This window comes from Opisthocomus hoazin, chromosome 2, assembly GCF_030867145.1.
Source record: "Opisthocomus hoazin isolate bOpiHoa1 chromosome 2, bOpiHoa1.hap1, whole genome shotgun sequence".
NCBI classification, from domain to species: domain Eukaryota; kingdom Metazoa; phylum Chordata; class Aves; order Opisthocomiformes; family Opisthocomidae; genus Opisthocomus; species Opisthocomus hoazin.
This window is the reverse complement of record NC_134415.1, coordinates 123,781,029-123,808,904: the sequence shown is the minus strand read 5'-3', so window position 1 is coordinate 123,808,904 and position 27,876 is coordinate 123,781,029. Positions and strand designations below refer to the sequence as shown.

General features: G+C 42.5%; 1 protein-coding gene across 3 annotated transcripts in view; it reads right to left on the bottom strand.

The window, feature by feature from the left end:
- The window catches only part of KLHL29 (kelch like family member 29), a 415,619-nt gene that overhangs the window by 126,790 nt on the left and 260,953 nt on the right, over window positions 1-27,876 (bottom strand). For 2 of the 3 annotated variants that reach the window (XM_075414912.1, XM_075414910.1), the window contains 3 exons: window positions 24,492-24,605; window positions 17,998-18,139; window positions 16,699-17,241 (listed from right to left, as the gene is read on the bottom strand). In XM_075414912.1, coding sequence (XP_075271027.1) covers window positions 16,699-17,241; window positions 17,998-18,139; window positions 24,492-24,605 — 799 coding nt within the window. The remainder of the gene's footprint in view (window positions 1-16,698; window positions 17,242-17,997; window positions 18,140-24,491; window positions 24,606-27,876) is intronic. The other variant, XM_075414911.1, reaches the window with a different exon arrangement.

The window sequence follows — 27,876 nt, the reverse complement described above, 5'->3', positions numbered from 1 at the left end:
AGGTTCTTATTAATAAACATTTCCATTTTCCCAGCTGATGAGAGCTAACAGCCTGCCAGAACTCTTCCTATCATTCAAACCTGTCCCAGCTTTATAGCCCGTAATAGAGCTCAGCTCCGCGCAGGTATCTCTTCTCTCAGCCACGGGGTGGTCAGCACTTTGCAGGAGTCACTAGGCAACCTGCATGACGTATCAAAGCCCTGTTTTCACCGAAACGATTCTACAATAAGCCTGCATGGGGTCAGCAGGGCCTGAGAAGCAACCCCTACAACCCCACATGGTGAGACATGAAACACCGACGATCTGACACAAATGCTGTAGAAAAAGGAAGTTCAAAATTGAGGTTCTACTTTGATTGTAACTCTCACTTACACGCATGGGTCTGTGCAGTAAGTCAGCAGCCCAAAATTATCGTATCATCATGGCTATGCTCATTTCTGAGATCCAGTTTTGCCGCAACAGACAACTGTTAAGCTGCTACTATCAAAATCTTTCAATGCCAAGAACTGAACAAACTCCAGATCCTTTTTTCCCAGCTGCCTGCAGTTTCCATCAGAGGTCAACAGTGTTTTTCATGTAAAACTTTTTGAACTTTGCCTTTCCCTTGGCTTCCTCTTTTTACTTTTTAATGGTGATACGATGTTAAACAATAGAAATGTCACTAAATTCCCTGTTCTTTTATGAAAAATCATAGTAACCTCTGCTGCTGCTAGCTCTACGCTCCACACCATTGACAAGATCATGGTTTCATTAATGTGTACTTTGGGACCCTACACTTACGCACCCATGGCACGGCTCCTCTGGAGTTGCTGTGATTTGTGTCAATGCCTGCCTGAGGAGCTGGGAATCTGTGGAGTCTGGAACCGCTCTCTGCATCAAGACTTTTCCTTTTATCAATATTTTCTTTCCAGTAAAAGTTATTAATAGATTTTGATAGTAGCAGCTTAAAAGTTATCTGTTGCAGCAAAACTGGATTCTTTAATTCTAAAATTCCAACACAATTCCTAGCCTGGACACAATTATACCAGCTTACATGTGTGACCATACTGTCACACTTAGTTTTTCTTTACTCCTTACAGAAAAAGCTATTCTAAGCATCTTTATAACAGTGCAATTGTATCTACACTGAGAAGCTGTGCTCTTCTCACTGCACAAACATAATTAATCCATAACTTCTACAAGGCAAGTCCTAACAGACTCTCTAAGCACTTGAACGCCAGGGATGGAAGGAATCCATTTTTTCCAGTGCACAGACTGTGAAAGATCACCCAAGCTCTTACCTGAGCTGCACTAAGAAAACAAACAAACAAACAATTTCATTTCTGAGCCCTTTTTTGTGCCTGTCATCCATCTTTAAGATCCCACTTTTTCAGCACCTGAGAAAGGCTGTCCGGCTCTGCTTCCCAGTCACGGTTTTAAATGCAGAGGGACCTGCTGCCGAGAAACAGGAGAGCTCCGCTCTCACGCCTGCTCTACCTGAGGAATCTGCGCTGGCTGTTGACTGCTGGGACTCCTGCACCGGCGCTGAAAGTGATCTGGCAGGCTAAAAAGGCAGAGCTCCAGTGCAGCCATGACCAAGAAAGTGCAGTCAGTCAGGCTCAGGCTTCGTCTTGGGCATGCGTTCTCTCACGGCGTTGGGAACGGCAGCAACCCAACGCGTGGCGAGCCGAACTGCCTCTGTGAGGACCCACCGCCGACAACCGCTGCCACCCTCCTGCAGCGCAAACCTCCCGGCCAGCACTTGTTCACTCGCTCGCCTGTGCTGCTGACCGAGGCAGTTTGCTTGCAAAGTTTTGGGGTGATTTGCAGCATTTCAAGCCTTCAAACTGGCCATCTTCTCTAGTCCATCATCCTTCTGAAAAGGCAAATTAAAGAATAACATAAAAACTGCCAGTATGTACACAGAGTTCTCTAACCTGTCCTGCATCTCCCAGAACGCCTCACTGAAATGAAAACCTACTTATAAGAAAAAAAAAAAAGAAATCCAAATGTTGGCAAAGGAAAGTGTGAGAAAAGGGAGGGCAAGAGGGAAGTGGGTGAAGACAAGTTGTCTCTTAAAAAGTACAACCGTTATTCCCTTTTCCTTCCTTCCTTTATCCTGTCCTGTGGGCATGTGGGCTAATTACCATGACTTGTACATGCCTGCCATCGTATTACACAGGATTTATTACACACAACTCTTTGTTGAGAATTCTGCCTGTGTGGGAAGCAGCTGAACAAAAAGAAAAAAAAAAAAAGACGAAAATCGCAACTTTCAAAGTCTAACTTTTCCTGCTTTACCAGGAGCCAGCACCAGCTGTACAAGTCAATGAAAATTAACCTTCCCCTCTACCCCTTGGATATCCAGTAAACGCAGATTTGATCCGGATGTTCTGATTTCCACGCAGCTAAAATGCAATCAAATGCTTGATTTTGGGGGATAGATTTGCTTAAATTGTATTAATTCACAAGGATAAACACAATTAGTAGAGCTCATTAGCTTGCAAAATGTAATTTATTTTCTTGAATATACCCATTTCCTTGGATGAAGAGCTCCATTAGCTTTATTATATTTGCAAAGCTTATATAAAAATCCAAACCATGGCAACAAAGAGAAAATTGTTACTATACAGTCACAGCAGTCACTTTTCCATGTTAAATAAGTTTGGCATTTATTTATATTTAAATGAGAATATCTGCCACTATCAAGACCAGGATATGGGGCAAGTACTTACACAGAATATAATTAAAACTAATTCAAGCAACAAATGTGGCCTGAAATTAAAATACCCCTCCAACTTGTTTGACTGAAAAATGATCCAACGTTCTCCCTCAAAACCTCTATTTATAATCGCTTAATTATCATAACCAGCAATAGTAAAGGGACTCTAGCCGTTTACAGCCTCATAAGACGGGTCTGCATTCAGGCACGTCTGGTTTCCTTAGTGCTGTGCTTTAATTTAGCTGTAATGTACAGGTCAGAGAGTGGAGAAAATGAATACATGGCAAAGTACCTGTCATTACTTGTATCGTATCACTGAGGTATTCTACATGCACAATATGAAAGCGGCCAGCGCAATTTTCATACTGTTATCATTTTTGATATTACACTGTCTAAAAGCAGTGACACACAAAAGAAATGCTTTTATCATTTTCAATGCGGGGATGATACTAATTACATCATCTGTCATCATTATACAGCTAAACAAAACTTTTCTTTCATAGAAAACTGCCATTTAGCAAATTAACGGGTAATGACCCATAATATACAGAAGACTGAAATTTGGGAATTACATTCACATTAGTTTGTTTTCTGCTTTCACTTCAATTTCATTCCCCGATACGCCACGAAAAGGAAGAAAGATGGAGAATCTCTCCAACTATCTAATTTGCCAACAGCCCTACCGTCCTTTTGGACATTGGTGCAGGATCATCTCTGTCCGTATCAACGCCTAGTTTGGTTCTACTTAATGATACAGACTGTCTGCCAAGCCAGTAAAAGCCAGATGTTAGTATACTGAAGCACAAAAAACCTGCTGCTGGGGCCAGATTGTCAAAATTAGACATGAAACAATGAGCCCACATTTGCTTGCAAATAACGGATGAACGCTTGGAAACCAGGTACGGGAACGTGTGTTGCCTCCCAAAGCCTGACTAGGTCACATGAGATGAAGGCAGGTAGGAGGTACCGGAGGTGTTCCAGCAAGGAACCGAGCAGTGGTGCTGACGCGTGAAAGGCCAGGTAGGGTGAAGACCCGTCCAAGGGGGGGCATGGCTTTGTGCCTGGCGGAACGCTGCAATGAGCTGTATTGTAGAAACATTACAGTGCCACTATCAAAAGAGACGTCTGTAGGGATTGCAAGAGGCAAAACCCATTGCAGATGAGCCCTTAGCTCAAAACCTCGTGCTTTTGGGAAAGAAGAATAAAGACTTCAGTTTTCATTGTATCTGGTCCTGCTATGTTCCTCCACACAGATGCAGAAATAAAATGTAGGATAGCAGCTGGATAACAGTACAGATTTCAGGTGTGATGCACTGACAACCAAGACAATCCATCTAAATCCAGAAAAGCACATTTTAGCCAGATCTTTGCTCAGTCTGAACCTCTGTAGCCCAGATCAGGTACTTCCTTTCATCACGCACAGACTGCACGGTGAGGAAAATTAAAAATAAAAAGGGAAATTGCAGGGTGATTGAAGAATAAAAACAATGGCAAAGATCAGTGAATTTGCTAATAACAGGCCACCTCAGACAATGTTCCAGTCATCAGTAGGTGCTTCAGATACCCAGTAAGAGACACTGAGCGTTTGGCCTTCAATTCCCATCGACCACATCGGGGTGTTTAGGACTTTTTTCTGGCCCATAAAATGATTTCCTGACTTCACTGAAATTCTGAACTGAATGTATCTGTAAAGAAAGGAGGAGTTCTCAGTTCCAATTTATCATTGTTAAAGTGGATTAAAGGATTTTTTATTAGTAACACTTAGAGCTCACTTGTTCTTGTACCTGGAGACTTCTACCAGAGGAAACCTTCCCCTGCAGACAGCCTGGCCAAATCAACAGCTGAAAATGAGCGTGTGATGAGCACATTACACAGGCTGATGAGGACCACGACGAGCTGGGAATTAAGTGAGGAAACCTTTGAGAAAAGACCAAGCAGTGGTGGAAACAGCGTACACAGCACTCTTCTTTCTGAGTCACTGCTGAACCAAAGAGCTGAAGTGCCCTGCGGGACACTGCACTACTGTAAGTGATGTCTCCTGAACGAGGTATGTAAGACCCTCTCTTCACCTTAACCCTCCTAGCAGGCCTTAATATATTAAACAGTATAAGATAGCATTGGATATTATGTGAGATAAGAGTGTAAGCAGCAGTTTAACACACCATGAATCAAAGTTGTTGACAATACATGCTGAAATCAGCTTTAGTTATGCTAATGATGCCTGGTAAAACACTGGAAGTATGACACTCAGAAGCAGCTTTCCATGGGCTGAGGAGGAAAGCCAGCTTGATCAGAAACAGGGACTAGAGGCGTTTGCTCACCCTAGATCAACACGTTTCAGTGTTAATAGGGAAATACTGTATTAATTTTAAGCAATCCTAAACCAGTAATATCAAAATACCCTTTTAATATGACAGTAAAATAATACAAGAGTTGTATTTTGTTATACTGTACTTCTGACAGTGCAGTTCACCCTGAGGGCTTCATCTGTTGAGACTCTTGATCCTATTCCTGAAACTTAGGATGGGATTCAGGTTATGATAAGATACTTACATCCAAGTGCATTCACATTTGTTAGGTGTCTAAGCTCCTATAACATCTATGGAAAGCAAATCAGTGCAGTCAACAGAGCCAAGAGTGATTCAGCTGGGCAACCACAGGAGCTCAGCACAGTCTCTGCCACGCTGGTCCCTGACACCTCTGGCATGTCCTGGGACAGCCAAGACCCCTACAAATAGCCAGCACCTACGCAAGGGCTGTGCCCTGCCTGTACCAAGAGACCCCGTAAGTTGTACTATGTACAACTGGTCTAGATGAAGATGTCCCTGCTCATTTCAGGGGGTTGGGGTAGATGACCTCCAAAGGTCTCTCCCAACCTAAAGCATTCCATGATTCTACTGTGGCCCTAGAATAAACACAGCCCTAGCTGCCCATGTTGGAACGACTGAGTGACATGCTTACTTTCTAAATTTGGGTAAGTCAGGGATGAAAACTTACCTAACAGACTTGACTGCTGGTTAAGGTTCTTTAAAATAAGACTTCAGTTTTGAATATAAATGATATTTCTTTCTCATTCACTAACTGCATAATAACATTCAAAGATTTCATCATGTTGTTTCCTTATTACGACGTCTTGTTTTACATGTTTTGTTGTGCATTTAGGATTTTAAGCAAAAGTCTCTTTGTCTGTTATTGGGAGGTAGGCTCAAGGTTCAAGGTAGGTTCCTTGAACTCTCCTGGTTCTGAGTTCACGGCTGATTGATAGACAGCTACCAACCCAGCCAAACATTATCTCATTTTTCTTCCCTCCAAACTTGAAATATTAATTTCAGTGTCTTGGCATAGTTCCAGACTATGTAATTATAATCTCGATCCAGACTGGGTAATTATAATTTATATCCTTAAAACCCCCTCTCTTACTTCATTTGGATGCAACACGGCTACCCCTTTTTGTCAGAAACACACAGTGTGGTTCCGCTCTGCGCCAGGGCTGGCTCCCTCTGCCTTAAGCTACCCTAAAAGCCCAACATTGCTCCTGGTGCGTTCAAAGGGGTAGGAACCAGCCAACGTCACTAACTCAATAATTGCAAAAGGACTTTGTATTTCTGAAATAAGCTCCTTCTCTTAACTATTAAAACATATTTTGATATTTAGTATTTATCTTCTAAGTATGTCAACACATTATTTCCAGACAATTCTATAGATCTTCAGTATACAAATACCCCTTCTCTACTTTCTTTAAAACACAGAAGGAAATACCAAATCTTACTGAAATACCGAATCTAGCGCTCCAACATCGAAGAAGCCAGACAAAAATATATGCTAAAATAATTTCCTGGCTTTAGTAAAATTCTTCACTGAGTTTACCCTGAAAGCCAAAAAGTGTTCTCAGCATTGCTTTATCTCTATGAAAGTGAACCAAAGCATCCCTGACTGATAACAAGTAGATTCACTGCACGTGGTTTGCCTATATTGCAGTTTTGAGAGAAAGAAAAAAAAAAAGTAAAGTAATGATGGCTTACCCAAACACGTAAGGGTCGCTTCCAGGGAAGAGCTGTGGAACTCATTTAAGTTTTCACAGAAGAAAATCTTACTGGTGTGAGGCTTTAACAGATTGACTGTTCTTGTAATGGACTCAATTTCTGCTCATGAGCAGATTTGACTGTCCTTGAATAGCTGGTCCTTGGACAGGATATCAATTTGCTTTTACCACTCTAGCAAGTAAAATACATGAAGAACTGTGTTATTCTGAAGCTGAAGGAACATAAGCCCCTGTTCTTGCTACATTTATACAAATGAAAGACAGATTCCTGTATTTGTCCAGAGTGCAAGGATTCTCTGCATACTGATGGTTCCATATCTGCATCTGTCTAAACCTGAAATCCCTTGACTGACTCCTGCTGGAGGTACCTGCTGTCCATCTAGCGAAGGTTATTCTGAAATGCTCCTGAAAAGTGCTTTTCTGTTTGGATGCTCAATACGGCTTCCAAATCAGAGCTCTAACCATCCTACAGGAGCATAAAAAAAGCCTTGAAGAAATGCACTGTTCATAAAACAGCACGGTTTGGCCATGATAGGAACATATCTAGCAGAAAAACATCTAAACCCCAGCAAATTCAGCCATCTAGAAAATTCACATCTGTGACAAAGTCCGCACAGCATGCAGGAAAAGGCCAAGAGCAGAATCTCCTATTTCCTAGGTTACAGGCAATAGGAATCTACTAGCACTGCTCCTCCATCTGTTTTCCACAGGATGGTAGTGTTTTGTGCAAAATGATCCTTGTTTTAAAGAACCTTCCACAGCTTGGGGATGCGAGGAACATCTCCCTCTTCATTCACAAGGAAAAGGTCACGCAGAGGACCTGGGCTTGACGTTGGATTTAGATCCTCTATAAATCAGTCAGACTGAACAGGAGTGTCAGTCCACATTTCTCCTAAGAACTCTTCCATTTTAGCCTATTTTGCCTTTTTCATACCACCTTCCTCACCCTCACCCACATACTTCAGTGTGCAGATTGGCGGACAAAATGCATTTTGTCTTCCGCTGAAAAATCAGTGGAAACACGAATAAAAACATAATGTTCTCTTTAATTCTACACTTTTGGGGTTTTTTGATATTGCTGCAATGCCAACAAGCATTGTGCAAAATCTAAGGTACAAAGTCTTTCGGTTAACCCTCCAATCTGTTTTAGCTCCTTGGAAAGTATTACACACTCCTACTTGACTAAGTATCTTGGCATCTTGTCTAGTCAAATGCTTCTGACTTCATTGTCAGTACACACAGGTGTACGTATGTATTACTGTCTATACTCGTGGTATCTTGAGCCTCCTAATTCTGTCAGCAGCCCAAGGATTTTTCCAGTACAGCAGTAAATACATACAACACTACACGCTGTAATTTCTGAATCTAATGAGACAAAACTTCATGCGGCTTTCACTTGCACACCTGGAGGATGGAAGTTTTGTCTATGAGTAATCATTCCTAGTGATGATTTCATCACCTTATGATACTTTCCGCAATAGCCTGGGAATCTGATGTAATGCATTGTAAATATTAAGAACTATACACAAATATCGTGTTACCCTTACTTGGTACAACTAGAAACCTGAATATAAGCATAACACAAACCAGACTGAATGCAAGAAGCTTAACCATCCTACTGCGTGGAAAGAACTTCGCAGCACATCTTTGTGACAATGTACAGGAACACAACACATAGAAACAAGTATGTTCACTGCTGGGAAGAATTTGCTTGCATGCCCCATTCAAATTGTTGCCCAAATTATTTCCTACTTAAACAATGAAAGAAAAACTAAAGAAAAGCAAGCATTACCACAAATGCCTGTGAACTTACAAACCACACATCGTTCCTCTCCTCATAGTACATATCCTGTGAACATGGAAGACATCTGAAATGAGCAGATTTGTGGGATGTTACACCAAAACTAGTTTCCTGACAGTTACTCTTGCTTTTGCTTCAGCCAAAGTCCTTGTATCTTTGGTCTTACAAAATGTGCACATCAGTTCTTTAAAGACAGTTAATTTTTTAAAAAATTGTGCCCATAAAAACTCTTTGAAAATGCAAAGTGTTGCATAATCCCATGTTATTATTGTTATTGACTGCAGCTCAAAGCCCAGCCTCACTGTGGGATAGCAGAGCTTATCATCAGCAATCTTGAGGCACAGTAGGATAAAAAAAGTCGCTATTTGGAAATTTTGGTATTTCACAAATATGTTTAGACTTTTTTAATCTAACATGGGACAGAATCATTCTCATTCTGAATGCAATCAGACAGAAATGATTCTTCTTCATTCAGAGTTCAGGCACTGCTCCATGGAGGACTGTCGATGACAAAAAAAAGCATTTCCAATTTCTTGCAGGGAAACCAAAACCCATTTGCAATTTAATAAATCCACTTGTCTGGAGATCTTTGGAGATCACAGAACAGCGCATCTTGAGAACACTGAAGTGTATGCACAAATGCATGGTCTGGCACCTGATGGACCCAACCTGTTCAGTTTGGACTGAGTGTGAAGTCCCCATTCTTTGCTGACTCTGTAGTAGCTATAACTTCACTGTCCATTTTTAAAGTCATGACAGCAAAAGAAGTGGAATTATCCTGCTGTGAGGATAAGAAATCTCAGTGGGAAATTCAAGGAAAAGCCTAACTTGTAGAGACAACTGAACGTTCAGGAAAGGTAGCTCTAAGGTGGCTCCAGGCTTATTCCTGTTGCATCCAAAGGGTTGGATGCAGACAAGGGTTGCATCCAAATACGTGTCAGGAGTTGAACAAGACAGAGGACCAAGGGAAGACAAGGTTAGAGAAGTCAGAAATTAAACACAAGGAGTTCTGAAAGGAGAACAGAGAGCCTGCAAGTGTTTTGGACAATTAACAACTTTCAGAACATCTAAAAGCAGTTCCAGCTCTCTGCAAGGGATTTTTGGAACAGCGTTTGGACGTATGCATAGGTAGCCTGCCTGGAAATTTGGGCTCTATCCACAAAAAGTTGCCACTTATATACTCTGTGCCAAAAGGCAGCCTAGATTTTGGTTATCATCCAGGCCCTGAGAAGTTTTGCACTTTGTGAGTATAGTGTTGTGTGGGCAGGAGAGAAAATCGTAATTCAACAGAACTTGGCCGCCCCTCAGACTTATTTGAATGCATTTAGTGGCCACTGTCACAGACAAAACCAGATTTGTTAAGAAAACACATTCTAGGCAAACCATGTCTTAGACTTCAGGGTGGGAAGAAACTCAAGACGTCTTAGACGTCTTCAAATGTGTCACTGTCTAATTACCTAAGTAGATCTGCAAGTGATGACATAATAGCACATAACAGAGTACAATCAAAGTTGTTCAGCTCTGCACTTTCAAGAACAAGTGAACTACAGTTGCAAATCTGGTGCTTATTTAAAAAAACAGGTATTAAAAAAGGCAGCATGGAGCAGACGACTTTTAAGAGCAGTTTCAGGGAGTTCTGATACACTTTTGCAACTCCATACTTTTTTACAATAACCCTCATAAAATGTTGGTAGTGGTGACAGGCTCCTGCTCCAGCTGAAACCTGGAAATCTCAAGTCACTCACATACTGAGAGCTGTCAATCAAAAGAGAATTCAACGACCTTCTTTCTGCTGTACGTTTAGTACGGCAATGTTCTAGGACTATTACAAGTCCTCTTTGATTCTTCAGTGCACTAAATCACTGTCTGTCATGACCTGACCGATAGTGGCATTAAAAGACAGGGCAGGAATTACTGAAAATACTCCACCTGGAACACAAAAGGTGAAATGTATTTCAGTCTCGCTCAAGTGATGGCTTAGATATCCTCATCAACTTTGCAATTACTTAAGATTATTCTAATGACCGAAGGCTGTAATTAATCTTGAAAAACATTTGATTTTAGAGGACTTGTTCAAGCAGTCTGCTTTAAGCTCATTACTGTGCGTGAACACGCTAAATCAGGAGCCAGCAGTGGGCCCTTGCAGCAAAGGCGGCAAATGGTATCCTGGGCTGCATCAGGCAAAGCACTGCCAGCAGGTTGAGGGAGGTGGTCCTCCCCCCCTACTCAAGCACTGGTGAGACCACACCTGGAGCGCTGGGTCCAGTTCTGGGGTCCTCAGTGTAAGAAAGAGAGACATGGACCTACTGGAGTGTCCAGCAAAGGACCATGAAGACGACGAATGGACTGGTGCATCCCCGCTATGAGGAAAGGCTGACAGAGCTGGGACTGTTCAGCCTGGAGAAGAGAAGGCTCAGGGGGATCTCATCAGTGTATATAAATACCTGAGGGGAGGGTGCAAAGAGGACGGAGCCAGGCTCTTTTCAGTGGTGCTCAGTGACAGGACCAGTGGCCATGGCCACAAACTGAAACACAGGAGGTTCCCTCTGAATATCAAGAAACACGTTCTTACTGCGAGGGTGACTGACCACATGCCCAGAGATGTTGTGGAGTCTCCATCTTTAGAGATATTCAGAAGTCATCTGGACAGGTAGGTAGCCCAGCTTGAGCAGGGGAGCAGGGGAGTCAGAACAAGACGACCTCCAGAGGTCTCTTCCAACCTCAACCATCCTGTGATTCTGTGAACTCTTATGTGTCGTTACAAAGTTGAGCTACAAACGATCACTAGTCATCTGTATCTTGGCACCATTTAGGCTGCCCCAGAAAATCAAGACCATCTTATGGAACACGCAGTAAGAAGCATGTACATGGTAACAGACTTCCATGCCAACCTAACTCTCCAACAAGAAAAAGGAAATAGAATGCACTATTATTTCTATTGCAGACTTCCTTCCCCACAACTTTATGCATACATATTCATATATATATATGTATATGCTTGTACACACATGCACTGAAATTTTATGTGTAATTTTATATCTATAATTTTGTCAAATCTATTTATCTATCTACCTATTTGTATCTATGGATACAAAAATAAGGGAGATTTTCCTGTGGATACACAGGCCATGTATTCTGGTACAAGGCAGACAACTGAAAACAGGATTTCTAGAGCCTTCATCACACAATATCCTTTAATTAACATTATTAGCATTGCAAATGCTAGTTTGCACTTTGAATTTAAACACCTGCCCGCCCCCCAGCATTCAGGTCTAGAACTAGGGACGTTCACGGAATTGCAGGTCAAGCCGAAATCCCTTTGAAAATTCAACCTTTTGTGAAGAAAAAGTTGATGGTTATTGACAAAATGTTGTAGTCTGCCTTGTTACTATTCATGCTTAAGGAAAGTAAATATTGTCTGAGGTCTAATGAGAATTCCAATGCAATAAAGTCAAGTGTGAAAGGTGCAATCAATAAGTGATGATGCAACGGTAGTCGTCTGTAGCTTTGCTATTGTTTAGTTCATGGTATTTGTTGATGCTTGAAAATGAAGTGTTAAGAAATTAGTGTTACAAGGATTAACATTCAGATTTTATTTCTGATATTGTTACGTTTCTGCAGTCATTACATTCTGAACACTAATTAGCATCTGATTTCTTCTTCCACTAGTTAAGGACTGCAAACCAAAGAATTATAGAACAAAAATACTATGGAAATAAACATCAGTATTATCCATGAACACCCACAAATTCAAACCCATGATGTCCATGGCTAATTTTACACTGCAGAAGCGTAATTTTACACTAATTTGACACTGCACTAAAGAACTAGGTTTTCCTCATTATTTATGTTAGCACCTATGCTTCAAAGTGCATCGAGTTTATAAGGAAAGTGTCCTTTCAAATACATGAAGATCCCGGAGTCCAAGCTGGAACGTTTATGTCCTACATATGGCAGGGCTATCCACCAAGGGTTCAATTTTGGATTTACATCCAATTTTTTGGCTGTAAAGAAGCACACTGCCCTATGCAAAAGTCAAGGGCTAAATCTCAGTCCCTCAATTATTTCTGCAGGGAAACCAATCTCTTCTAGTCCTTCATCAGACTGATTAATGTCTCTCTGTTTGGGCTCAACTGGATTGGCAGGCCGATAGATGTTGGTCTCTGTTACCGTGCCATGGCATGGGACACTGGCACCTTGTGTCAGAAACTGAAGGGACAATTTCTGTCCCTCTCACTTCTCTGCAGGCACGTTGTGCATGCAACAACTCGTGCTGGCACATCGTTCAGCCTGAAGATAGTGAAATTATGTTTGAATACTATTTGCAACTTTATTTTTCGAAGAAGAAGCTACATAAAAATTTGGCTGTGCGAACTTCAGTGGAACTTCACTGAATATGTTCACAATGAACACTGTCATGGTTCTGAATATTCTGCTTTATTAATTCCCTTGGCACTTAATCTTCAGATTACAGAGCAAGACTTGGGACATGGATCGGAAAAAAGGCTGATTCTGTTCTAAAATATTAGGTTACACATTTGTGTTAAGGTGACTTGGCTTCTGCAGTCAGCTAGGAGCATTTGGCATAAATCCTATCCAAAGGGCAATTACAGGCCAAACCAGACACCTCTCCAATCTGCCACTGATTGCGTATGGGGAAAGACCCCATGCATTTCATAAGGCAGCTCCACAGTTCCGCACACACTGCTAAAAGCAATCATCACCCTGAAACGTTATTTATATCTCTCATACTGTGACTGCTTCATAAATTCACTAAGTAAATGGATCATGTAGCCAAACTTAACACGTGTATTTAACATATTACAGAAGCAATAAAAAACCCCTCCACAGAATATAACCCATCCAGACCAAGAAGATTTTCTAACCCATGCAAAAATTATTCTCTTACAAGTAGTTTCAATGGAATTACGTGGGAACTAGCTGTGACACTCTAAAGAGAACGACTTCTCTGTTTTATTTGACAGTTCTTGTTATCAAAATGTATTTTTTGCAGAGCCACAGAAATGACTTGACTCTTTCAGTCACGTAAGCGAGATCTCTTGACCTATTGCAAATGAGATGGCACACTAGCAGTGCCTTTGACTTTTGGCAGCTTATTTGTTTACTTCTGTTTAGAAACAGCCAAGTAAGAAACCTAGTTCTGCATGAATACAGTATCATATGGCCCAAACATTTACACAGCCAAATGAAAGATAACCATAGGAAATAAAACATGACGTTTCAAATCAGCTCCCTAATAAAGTCTAAAAATATAAGAAACTCTATCATACCAACCAACAAGCACTGGTCTTTCATTTAAGGGATAGCTGGGTAATTATTCAAACCTGTGCAAGACTGGATTGTCAAGTGAAATAATAATAGAGAGTATCTCAGGATAATGAGATAGATCTTCAGGCCATTAGCAGTGGCTCTTATTATAACACTGGCCAAGGTTCCCCAAGAAAGAGAATATTTAAATGAAACTTGTATAGAACTAGTTTGAGCTTGTATATTTGAACAGCTCAGTACTGTCTCATAATTTCCATTCCTTCCCAGAAAGGTGCCTACCATCTAAGACTGTGAAATCAGTCTGACTTTAGAGAGTGAAATCCCTGCGGGCAGAAATTAAAACAAAAAATAATTTGAAAATTGAGCCACATTGAAAGCCATGCAGTTTATATTAAGAATCTTCTCCTAGCAAGGTTTTAGGTCTCTTTAGGCACCCAGTTGTCTTCTCTTTCCTGATTCTTTCTCTCTCATTCAAAACAACCAAACCTAACATGTATGTTGTCTGACTTGAGGTTCGACAAGAAGAATTATAGCTCTAGATGTCAGGGTTTTTAAGACTGGAAATGGAGGAAGAGATGATGCTTTCTCTATAAAATAGGTCCTGCTTATGAGACATTCATATATATGCATGCTTTGTTATCTTACCCTTGTTTGTTTTTAACCACTACAGGAACAAGAATAACTCAATAGCTGATGGTCGTAAATAGAAAAGCTAGCTAATCCCTGGGAAAACAGTTGTTTAATTTACAAATTATATGCTACAGTATGGCTACTGTGTCAGCAGTTGTCACGGATTAGAAATATTGCTTGTTTTATTGCTCTCCTTACGAGCCTCTCCTAGGTAGAAGGGTTTCCAAATACCAGACCAGAGGTAGGTCTGGCATGCCTGGCACACGGAATTCTCCTCCTCACCTTAACGAACACCTCCTCGGCCGACTGCGCTCAGCGGCGCTCGGACAGTTAGACTACACTAGGGTTTGCAGCAGTTTAAGGAAGAATGCTGACTAAGACTTTGCAAATCAAATATTAAAAGACTGATTAAATATTTTATGACCTTTTTACTTAGGCTCTGATTTGAAGTTTTCTTCATCTGCTAGCCAGAGATATGCTGAAGGTTAATTGACAGAGGAAGAGTAAATAACAGCTGATGCCACTGGCCCTAAGTATGCAAGGCATTTCAGCGTATTCCTAACCTCAAGCGTGCCGTCACTGATGTGCTCATTTGTCTCACTAGGTTAGTGTCACTAGGGCTCGGATATGTGATCAAATTACTGCAGTGAAAGTGGTTTAAGCTTATGCATTTTCCCTTGTATTGTATATTTGCACATGTCTCCAATGACACCAAGTAATCCTTTAAATTGTATTAATTTGATCCTGTATCCGAGTACCCAGTGCAGTAAATTGGGATAGGTGGCTACGAGAAGTGGAGAGGATGCCTTTTAGAAGAGAAATCGCTTCCACGGAGAAGAAAGACATCCAGCAGAACCACTACAGCTCAGTCTACCAGGATCAGAGTATAAGCCTCTCCCTTTCTCCTTCTACAAAATCAACGTTGGCAACTTATAAACTGGACCTGACAAATCGCGTTTATGGATTTTGATTTTTTTTTTAAAGGGAAAGAATTAACAAAACTCTTATAAAGTAATTGTTAGTCAATTTTTGGCTACCTGACTGGGCCATTATTGCTTAAAGCCCATTTAGATCTTAAAGAAAAATTCAGTAGCTCACCATCCAGCCAGTGTTCTCATCATATTTGGAGCTTGGAGCTGAAAATTAAAAAGCAGTCCAAATTCTTAGCTTTAGAAAAGTACTGCTAGGCTTGTGCCTGAACTCGTCTTTTTCAAGAGACGTTTGGTAAAGATTTGCACATACCAAAGCACAATTTACGTAATGAGCAGGAAGAGTTATTGGACTAATCATTTTTAATAGAGATTCCTTGTCTTTAATACAGAGCTACACAACAGAACTTAATAGCTTGTGGCAAGTAAATAATTTACACATGGATTGTGTCTGAATACAAATGTATACATAAAATATCACAGACTTAATGAAGCCTTTGGGGTGTTTTTTTTAAAATCAATTTAATTGATTTTGCTGATAGGTCTGCATTTATATTTTTGTAAGCTACATTTCACTTTACCTGCACATGCGGCACAGCCGTGATTTTTAAGGGAGGCAGGGAAAACTCTGCAAATGAAATTAGAAACGAAGTACACAGAGAGTCGGTAATTTTGAAGTGTCTAGGGTAAGACACTTGGAAATAACACTCCAAAGTGACCCAACGGTGTGGCTCATTTAGAAACTACTTATCAGAAAAGGTCAACCCCTCATGGCTGTTCCGGGGGTTTTGCAGCATCTGAGCCCAACGAAGCTGGTAATGAAGAGCTTTCCCCTCAACGCTGAATGTTTTGGGTTGTTCGGCGTCAGTCAGGAGGGTTTCGTGCACTTGGCTTGGGCTCCTACTCAAGGGGGAAGAAGACCAGGGTTGAGGAAGAAGCTCAATGTCGTGACTAATACACAACTGAAGCTGGGAGGGAAGTGGTCGGATGGAAACACGGGCACGTCTATCAAAGGGAGAGGCATGGCATGATGGCTGCTTCACCTTCAGCAGCACCGGCTTAGCTGACGGGCCCGAAAGCTGTTTTTCCCTACAAAATACGCCCACAGCTCATCCTCCCTCTTTCGAACATGCTGCTTTTTGTCATCGTTAACTCATAACAGCTACGCATCAAAGAAAAGAGCGGAAACAGATGCCGGAGCTGGGCCGGCGGGCCCGAGGAGAGAGACGGGGAGGCCCAGGGCTCCGCCGCCATCCCCGGCCCCGCCGCCCGCCCTGCCCGCGCGCCCCGCGCCGGCCCGCCTTACCTTTGGGGTGCCAGGGGTCCGTGAACTCGTACTTCCCCACGCCGATCGTCCGCAGCATCTGCACCCCGTTGGTGTTGTCCGGGCCGCCCGCCGCGCTGGGGGGCAGCGGGCCGGCCGCCTGCCCGTTGGTGGCGGGCGCGCTGCTGGGCAGGGCGGCCGAGGGCAGGGCTGGTGGCGGCGGCGGCAGCATGGGGCAGGCCAGGTGGCCGTTGCCCACCGCCCCAGGGCCCGGGTGGGCCACCGGCCCCACGCCGCTCATGGATGACATGCTGAGGGGTTGGCTGTTGGTGTACAAGGGCTGGCTCTGGAGGTTGACCACCATGTTGCTGAGGGGCTGGGAGGGCTGCGGTTGGAGCTGGTAGTGGGCCGGCATCAGCGGGAGCTGGGGGGTGACGTGCGGAGGGAGGGAGGGCGTGACGCCGATGACGGGGGCCTGGACGTTGGCGGCCGGGCTGAAGGTGGGCGGCTGCGTCATGCCGTAGGAGTGCGCAATGAGGGCGGGCTGGCTGCCTGCCGCCACCGTGGTCACCCAGGGCGCTGCACCTACGGCACGAAGGAAGGGCGGCAATGGCAGCGGGCTTGGCGCGGAGGAGACCAGAACACAAATAAACACCCCCAGCCCTCCCCTCCTGCACCCGCCTCCACGACCGGATCGCGCCGACGCGCCCTGCTCCTTCACGGTATCTGCAGCGGTCCAGGCCCTGGAACCGTTCCCAACCGGTAAGTGCATAAAATTGCTACGGCGATGTGAGCGCAATTGTTCAAATACTCCTCAGGTGACATGCGGCACGTTTGCGTTTTTATGTATTTTGTGCTTTACGCAGCTTAAGCGCGCGCTTCCAAGAAAATTAACCTCTTTCCCCACCGTGCTTTCATGGGTCCCTGACAAACACTCTGTGTGTATAATAATGGTGCTCCAGCCACTACAAAGGGATTGTAATTAGGCGTCTGGCGTAGAAGCACAATGTATGATATGTGTCTGGAAGCTGCAAATCATTTCAGGTAGTTCTGGACATAAAAGAGGTCTTAAAGTATTAGAGAGTGCCTTTTCCTCTAGCGAAGGCAGAGAAGGAGAAAAAAAAAACCACTCTAATGAACTTGCAGGCATCTTAATACATTTACACTAGCCCCAGCACAGAAGAAACTTGAGGGGTCTTTACAATGAGAGAAAAACCCTGCTAAAGAATAAAGAAAGGGCTCACAATGACGTCTAATTTATGGAGGTAAATGGAGATAGTGCATTGAATTTGCTCTGAACGATTTTCCCTTGTAGAATGACAAATAAGATTAGAAACATACCTGGGTTTTCACTCTCCCTCATCTGTTTAGATGGAGGCTCATCAGTGTCCCAGGGCGTGGACTGATTGATGGGTGTCTGTCCCCACCTGACGCTCGTTGCAAGTCCTTGAGGCTGATTTTCAGTCTTGGAAATGCAAGGTGTCTGCCAGAGAGAGAGAAAAATACAGAATAAAAATGTTTAGACTGTTGGAAATAATTACTGTTCCTCATAGCTAGTAGCTTGCTTGTTTGTTACGGTCCAAGAAGATATCCTCAAATCTGTAAATATCATTCTCCTCCAGGCTTGCATGACAACTCTGTGTGGAAAATACAATATATCTGAAAAAAATACTGCTGGAAATTTAATAGATCCACTTTAAAAAAAAAATCCACAACAGACTAGCGTTTTCAGAAATAAGTTGCTTCTTTTGCCTTGAAAATAGAAAAACCCACCCAGATACAGTAACATCCATTCAGTCACAGCTTACATAAAATGGGACAATCTTCTGTCTGCTCAATCTCTTCCAGTAATAGTGAGTTTTGTTTAGCAGAAGGCAGAACAAGAGAGACTTATTTACAACCATAGGACAAATTACTGTAGAACAGTAAAGAGAAGTCTTAGTATTTACTGTCTGTCAACCCTTAAAATTGAATGCCAATAAAAAAAGGCAGCATAACAGTCACTGGCCGCTAAAGTGGGTATGTTGGCAGCTCTTCAGAGATGTTAAAATGACTGTAAAGTGGAGGAAGGACTGCGGCTGAATAATCATCAAAGGGGATATGATCTGAAAGAGATTTCTTGATAAAGAAACTATAACACGGATTTAAATGCTAAGCCAGGCCCCTCCTCCAGTTTTGGGGATCTTCCCAAACAACCATGCCTTTGCTGAGAAAAGGCCTGTAGAAAACAAGGGTGCTCCAACAGGTCTCGTTTATTTAACTCTGCAGCACATTTCACTGCAGGAAGATTAAAAGTTTGGTTTGGTTTGGTTTATTTTTACCGGTGTCAGACCCTCTAAACCAAGAAAACGGAACCAGCTGCCTGTTGCTGAATGAGTATTGAGGACTGAAGCCATAAAGAACAGGAGACCAGTCTGAGTGATCGCTTGTTTGCCTTACATCTGGGAAGTAATTTAGCTCAGAGACGCGGGTACAGCGGCTCCATAAATGCCCTGGGTCACGCAGTACCAATGAAATCTCTGCCAAGGCCAGCAGCTTTTCTCCCCATCACTAGTACCTCAATCACCCCATGAAAAGGAGTCATTAGCAGACCCATTTATGCCCTCTGCAAATACATCCACATCTTTCTCAAGCCCATCAGTCATTCCTCGTGCCTTAAAATCCATTGGAGGTGCCTGCTTCCTCCTGTGCTCCCTTCTCCCCCACTAACACCCCCGCTAGCTCTTCTGCCCTGCTCCAATGCTCCCTCTCCTTCATCCAAGGGCCTCCGATGTCTCCTCTCACCCACTCCCTTTCCCACCTCAGTTTTATCTTCCTTGGGCTCAAGGCATGCCTTGACGGAGGACAGGGGTTTTGCTGTGCTGCTCTCTTTGCTCCCAGAAGCCACAATGGGAATATCTTCCCCACTAGAAATGCTGTACTTCGTTAAATGCAGATGTTCAAATGGAAATGTGATTCTCAATGTATTTTTTCCTATGGAATCTTGAAGTCAGAATTTTCCGCCTGTGTCCAAATCGTCATTATCACAGAATCATAGGATTATAGAAAGGTCTGGGTTGGAAGAGACCTTAAAGACCATCTAGTTCCAACTCCGCATTTTTTTTTCAAAATGCATAAATTTATTCTTTTCCATGGTTTTGAGGGTCTTTTGTTGTTTTTGCTGTTTTGTTTTTTGGTGGTGTTTTTTTTTTTTTTTTTGTAATTTAACTGCCCCAGATTTTTTTCTATTCTATTGGCACCAAGGACAATAAGCGGGTTTTAGATTTACATTTCCTTCTGCCTCCACCATTTCAACTACTTCTACAACTTTTGCAATTGAAATAAAAATGAGAGTCAGGAAAGGGAAAAAAAGAGGACATGCAGACAAGCAAGAGCTTTAAGATTCACTCTCTTGTATTCATGGCAAAGAAAGGGCAGGAGGGGCAGAAATAAATCTCAGTTTTGACATGCTTTCTATTTATAAATTGTCCTGAGAAAAGGCTGAATCTGAATACCTTTAGCTTTTACATTGTACAAGGTCTCTGACACAGGAGGATGTAACGCTGCTGGTGGTTTACCAGTCCATGTTAGCAGTATCCCTTTATATCTAGCTAAACTGTTTAACAGTGGCCAAAGCACTCTGCAGCAGAAAAAGAAAGAAGAAAAAAGCACCACCAGCGTTCTCTGCCTATAAATCAGCTAAGATGCTTCCCCCAGAAACACTATTATTTATCCCAAAGCAAAGCTTTAAAAAACAGTAAATGCGATATAGAGAAATGGGCATTTTTATGAATCATCAAAGACAGACAGGAGGATTCACAACTCAGATCATGCCCTGCACGTTCCACATGTGGCATCTGCGTGTTGCATTTCTTTGTTGTATGAACTGGGTCTTATGAGAGGGTCTGAAATACATACTTCTCATTATTGCGTGGCATTGTCAAGATGTGCAGCATCTTGCTTAACTTTGTTACATCCCCAAGCTGCTTTAAAACAGTGTCAGTCTAAAATAAGCAAAAAATATTCCTGTACCTTAAATAATACAGAACCACACACATGCTATAATTTTAAAAGAACCCATATGCTCTGCACAGAACGGGTAAGAAAGGGAGTACGTGACACAGCTCTCCTAAATCCTACAAAACGTCGGTTGCCTGTTTTGCAGTTTCAAGCTTGCTTCCCAAAAAACTAGAGCACCAGATCAGACACATTTGAAACTGTTGGAGTTGGCACCCAAATCTAGATCTAAATTGCATACTTCAAGTATTAACAAAGAGGAAGGAGGTTTGCAGGTTTGCTGTCAAAAAATACTTCTCCTCCGCTTCCACAAAATGCTAGTTTTTTTCCAGATTTTTTTTTTTTCATAAATATGCTCACAAACCCTGATTCTTAGAGTAGATTTAAAGGCATGAGTCCAGCACATTGCTTTCAAACTCTACTCCTGAGCTTGTATTTATTTGATCAGAAAGAGCTAGAGATTAGTTGGAATGAAATCACAACACACATTCACGAAACCCAGTTTAGACAATAATGGTGGTGGAAACAGAAAAACAGGTTAATGAAATTTTTTTTTGTATATATACTTCTGGTCTCTGATCTAATTTCTGCATTATTTCTCTTAATACATGAAGGGTTACATTACAAGTGTTACATGTCTCTGATCTGATTGCAGCAATTACCGATTTGCGTATCTGGAAAGCAAAATTATTTCCAGCGTTATCGAACAAAGGAACTTTCTGTCCATGCGCTCAGGCACATGACAGCACTCTATTTGATGCTTTTAATGTACAACACAAATGACCAAAAAATGGCCTGTATTATGCTAGTTGTGCAGGGGGAAGAGATGTGTTCCATTAGTGATCCGCAGACTTCACAGAAACTAATTGTACTATGTTACACTTTTATCTTTAGCTTTCATGTCAGATGCTTGTTTGAATTAAACACGAAACACATGAAAAAAGGAAATGCATTACAAAATCTACTGGGTATACATTTTACAATACTGCCAAATGTCTATTTACATGAAAAGACAAGAAAGTTTCTAACAGGTCTGTTGAAGCCTGGCTAGTCAACAGCAGCGCTGGCTATTTAACTGCCTGAAATCCACGGCAGACTACAAAGATTACTCAAGCATCGTCAGCATCTTTGTAGCACCCCTAAAATGTTCAATCTGTGCTCTTTGTCACGGACGGAGTACCCCAAATCCAAATCTGAGGATTTTTTCCCCTTGTTGTTTGAAATAGCCATCAAGAATAAATAAAATTTTCAGTTGAAGCTTGCGTTTCACCTCATGCCTGCAACTTTGAACTCCAGCAGGGAGCAATCTCCCAGTTTTAAGGAAATTAACTGCAATACAGATGTACAGGCAGAACGGAGCAAGATGGAACAATTTCAGAATTACATGAGACTAACACAGACAAGTTGCCAGGTTGTCGATTTTTTGTAGCTCAAACAGTCATAAACCATGGCCCACAGGCAACAGTAATTGGTGTACAGCTGGTCCACCGAACCTTACTAAATTAAAACATTAAAACCCTTCAGATTCATGGGGCTTTGCAGAATATCCACGAGAAAGTTCGTGAGTTCACGGCAATCAGCTGGTGTGAAAGATTGGGAATTAGTGATTTGGTCTATACTGCATCAGTTTGTGCAGTTACTATTCAGTGTTCAGGAGGCATAGCTACAACTAAGTCTGACTCAAGGTTCAAAGATTTACAAATCTTTGATGAAATAAGACCTAAACTTTTACTAAGACCTTTTTTACATTAACGGAAACCTAAAGCCTTCTGCACCACTACCAGCATTATTGAGTATAATAGTGGAATTAAAAAAAACACAACGCGACAACAACCAAAATTCAACAACAAAAATTCCAATAGAATTTTCCCCAGGCTCACCCCAACCGAACGCTTCCTGGGAGGTCCTTATAAACTCATCCGAGCATTTTCCCCAAAGGCTTATGAAACTGCTGACACAGATCCTGCTACGGCTCAGAGTGCCATGACCTAGTCAAACAGTTTCATGAGCAAAAAAGAACTAGTCGGGATAGAGGGATACTATTTGTGGTTCCCAGCGACCAAAATTATTTTACTAAGGCCTTCATTTAAAGTGATGGATGAGAAGTAGCGATTCTCTGTTTCAATTACCCAAGAGAGATTGGGAATGGCAGCTTAATGCTAAGATAATGTATCCAATATGCAACCCACTCTGTTTTCTCTCCCCATTGAAAATAAAAAGGCTGAGACACACGTGTGCATAGAGGCAAACTTTCCCTCGCATGGATTCAGGTTTTATGGCCTGACATAGGTAAAAGTAACTTCAATTTAATGAGGGAATTCCTTTTAAGGCCGTTAGCTATGCCTCGCTCTAACAAGTAATGACTGGTGGCCCTGGTTGGGTTTCAAGCCTGAACGTGTCTTGTGCTCTAAAAAGCTCAGTGTTCTCTGCACCAAAGTGTTTATGGCCTAATTTGTAGTTCATGCTGCTAAATATTGCATGAAACAGGTATTATTTGTGTGCACGAGGCATGCACGTAGAGTCAGAACCACACAGGGATTGATCTTCCTCTGGGATAAATTCCTGCACCGTATTGGACAGAATCCCAAGCATATTTCTGAGTCTAGAAGCTCTTAAGAATGGATGCAGAGCTTTTAAAGACGCAACGATGACAGGAATATCTCCCTAGCACCAGTCATTGGGCTGGGCTACAGAAATTAAACTGTTGCTTTAAGAGAGGGCTGTACTGTAATGTATTAAAAACCTAAGAGATATGGACAGGCCAGCGTGCAAGAGGAACAGAGCAGGCTGTCCTGCAGTAAAACCTCATTCAAGAACCTGCTCATGGGTGGAGAGAAGAACTCATCTACCTTACAGTTCCCATCACCAGGCAATTCTGCGATAACACAGCATTGTTTTTCTCTTTCCAAAGCTAATGGTGAGAGCACTAAGAAAGAGAATAATACAGTTAACTCATTGGAAAAATGTTGCCACCCTGCATAAAAGATGAAAGAAGTCGTAGTTCCCTCTCTACTGGAAAGAATAATACAATATTGGCATCTTAAACACCATCCTGCGACGAGCCACCAGCCAGTGTGAGCTCTGGAGCACTGAGGCACAGCCTCCAGGCGAGACACACGGCTTAGCAGCGGGGTACAGTCTGCATCCACTCCTGGTTTTCAGAGGATATAAAGACACCCCCCACCTTGAGGTTAATGACCCCAGCCTGGAGAAACCGGTGAGTGCCGTGGGGCCCACACTGCAGACGGGCACAGCACAGCTGCCTTTACCCAGCCCCGATCCCAACTCCATGCGTAGTGGGGCTTCTCACCACCCAGACTGTGAGCTGCCACAGAGGGAGCTGTGTAAGCATGTCTGCCTTCTTCCTCCCACCAACATCAACCCCAGCCTTCCCGCACTGAGCCCCTCTGCCATCCCATTCGCATTTGTGCCTGGGTTACCCTCCTGAACAAGGCAGTCAGTCCAACGCCCACGCTCTGACAATGCAACGGAAGATAACTCCATACTGGGAATGGGTCAACCGCTACTGTCTCATTAACCCTTTCCCAAGGCTCCCTGTATGCACTGGCTGCAGGTCTGGGGAGGAAAAAGGAGGAATGACGTTATGGAAAAGGGGGGAGAAAGATGGGATAGAAGGTTGCGATAGAAGGTTGCGTATCTCTTTCTTTCTGGTGGCTACACTGCCCAGGACAACCCCTGCTCTCACACGAGCACTCCAGTTAGGTGCTCAGCATTAGGTGGGAATGAATGCAGGACCATGGAATGACAAAAACCGCTTCTTAAATGGCACTTTGTATTCTGTCTTGGCAAATTTCACCAGCAGAGGCTCAGGTACTCACCCAGCTGCCTTCGTTTCTCAGCGAGAACATCAGGGAACGGAGCTGGGGTATCGAACCAAGGTCCCGGCTGCGACACTTGCTGCTCCAGGACACCAGGGACATCAGCGCACGACACTGGGTTCGAGCACAGAAGCCCCACTTTAGCCTGAGCAGAACCTCCTCAGCTAACACGGTCGGCATGCAGATCAACCCCAAATCAGAGCAAAGCTACGAACGCAAAACCGTCTCACAACGGAGGAAAACGCGCAACATCAGGAACAACGCGGCAGCGCGTACCACAGAGAACATGCACTACGCAATGCAAGAGGGCTCTCAGAGATGCTGCAGCCATCCCACGGTGGAGGCAGATAAATCCAGTTCCTCATAAGTGCTCTTTGTCAGAGGGCAAAAGGAAATATGGGCAATAATGGAATAAGTGCTTGTCAGACCAGAATCCCAAGGGTGCACAAAGGATGTAACCCTTGCCTACTGGCAAAGCTACTCCAGAATGACCTAATGGCACTCTGCTGGAAAACTAAACATTTATCTTGAATGCAAATGCTGGCCATTGATAGGCTTAGAAGTTGCTCCATATGGCATTTTTGTCCCAAATTTCCCATGGATTTTTTTAATTATCCAAAAAGGACCCTGAATTTCATTCTGGATCAGAGCTTAAAGCATTAGAAGTAAAGAGAGGAATACTTATAAAGCAACAGCTGTATCACTTTAGGCTGCAGCCCCTGCATGAAGTTACTAAAAGTTCCCTTTTGTTGTATTGGATGCCGACATTTTACATTCAAGCCCTCTGAATTCAGTGTTTCAATTGTAGTACACACTCCGTGGCAGCAAAGTGCATGTTCTCTGCCTACACAGCAGACACATAAAAAGAAAAGCAAAAGAAAAAGAAAACCAAGATAAGCCTGTGAGTGCTGAACAGTGCTGCACGATATTACTGATTTATTAACTTGGCTTGATCAATAAGGCTATCACCAAGGGCACATTTAGTTTGCACATAAATTTCACTTTCTAACAAGCACTTCTGTGTGCTCACTTTAGTTTCCATAATCTGATCCAGGTCTCAGGAAGCTTTCTTTAAGGGAGAACAGAGAATTCTTTTTCTAAAAAAAGGATCAAAGTATACCCGGTCAACTCTCAAACAAAAGGACACTCAGTACTGTAGAAACAGCATGCTTACCTTTCACAACAAAAAGCAAAATAAGCTATAGGTCCGGATTTCTCACCGCCTTGAGTTCATCAACATCAATTGAGCTATTAAATTGTGGCTGAATTTGGCTCACAGCAATTTAAAAATTTCAACTTTCTTTGAGAGTCTTCCATCAGTAAGATGCTAATTTAATGCATAATTTAAACTCCACTGTCCTTTAACTCAGCGTTTGTAAATAATTAAAAAAGAACTAAAAATCCTTTTACGTTTATAAAGCTGCCCCCCTTTTTCTACTACCAAACAACAAAGACTTTCCAATCAAGAATTTATTTATTCTTTAAATCTGAAAGTAAAAGCTGTATAAAAGATGAGGAGGAACTGATTTACAAGATAAAACAATTAGCTCTGGGATATGTACATTAAGACTAATAAATTTCACATCATATTTTAAGGGAGTGGAGGAGGAATCCCAGATATATTAGACTTTATTCAAATTCTATTGAAATGTTCAATTAAGAGCATCTTATGAAGGTAAGTTATGCAGTCACTAAAATTAAGATGTGAAAAACAGGATTAGAGAGCTGCATCTCTCAAAGAGGCTATACACTTTAATAATCCATCCCTTTTGCTACACACAAAACAACATCTAAAATCTGGCTATCCCTCTAATTGCTCCGGTCTTGCTAAAAATTTGGGTTGTGCAGGAGAAACACAAATATATTCCACATTAAAAACACTAATATACTGCCTTGCCTTTTAATCCAAAATCACATATCTCAATGGTTCTTATTAAAATCTCGTTTTTCTGTGCAGACAGATGAAAATGCATTTAAAGACTCAAACAAGTCTGTGCAAAAACAGCTCGAACCCACCAGTCTCCCAGTTGGTTCTTCAAAGAAGCTAAACATTCACCAAGCTGTTCTGACCAGACGTGACTGGCAGATCCTTTTTGGGAATGAGGTCTCAAGATGCAACCCTGCTTCCATTCAGATTCATAGCTTTAATAACACCAGAAGTACAGCACAGGATCAGGCAGTTGGGCAGACATTTAATTTGATTTACAATAGAGTGCTAATATATGGTTTTTCTGGAAACACAGTCACCGTTTTCTCCAATTTTTCCGCTCTGTAGGTTTTACATCAAAGCATTCCTGCTCATTTTGTCTCTGTATCTCTGCGCTACCCGTAGGAAGCTGCCCAGTTCTCCTGTCTTCCTTCGGCAGAACTGATTCGTAGACTAGCATGAACGCTTCAGCTGCCTCAGCCATCATCCTTCTAAAAGATTTATGGCAAACACATCGCATACTAAGCCATAAATCTCGCAAATGGCTATTAGACATACTTTGCTGTCCACAGCCACACAATTTAAAGTAAAACAGATAATGGTACAGCTGTGGCTAGCACTACTAGTAGGCCTGCCAGAACTGTGCTACGTGGCCACCCATTTTTTCCAGGCACCTCACTCCCATTTTTGGGGTGTGAATCTGATGATCCTTCAATATTACTCTGTTTGTGGCAACTCGTGATGCTAAATAGTGCTTCATCATCCAAAGATAAATGGGTATCGTTAAGCTGAAGCTCTACTTCTATTTCCTTCAGCAACAAACTGCTTTACCTTCCTTTACTTTTTATTCCTTTAAATTCTTCTAGGTGTCCATTTTGGGCCATTGGACTCATTAAGAAGAGGAAACCTAGCAAGAGTAAGGAGCTTGGCAAAAGACTTTGTGCTTTTGAAAATCCTGTTATATATCTTTTAAAGAAAATTTATGCTACTAAAACCCATAAAACCTCTTACTGTCTTTGCTCTTGGGAAGATAACACAAACTAAACCACCTCTAAAAATAATCTCCGACTCACGAAACTTCAGGATGACAGGGAGAGAGGGAGGGGTTACTGTGAGCCCTAAGTAACGCAGGTCAGCTCTGTAAGCCATGGAGGGAAGGACAAGCTAAAATTAAATGACCTTTGGTAGGGACACCACACCTACAACAGCGAGTTGTGATTTGACCTTCCTAATTCTTGTCCTCCGCTGTTGCTGGTCATCGTCCATCAGAAGCTACTACTTCTGCTAGGACGGGTGCAGGGCAGTGCCCTCGGAACCCCCCAGGGAGACCAGCCTGGGGTCTCTGCAGATAGCACCCCTTAAGAGGCAGCGTGTCCCTCACTGAACTGGCTGTGGCTTTCAGGAGAGGCGGAGGGAGTTTTAGCTGTGCAACCATCGCCTCCAGAAGGTAAAAAGAGC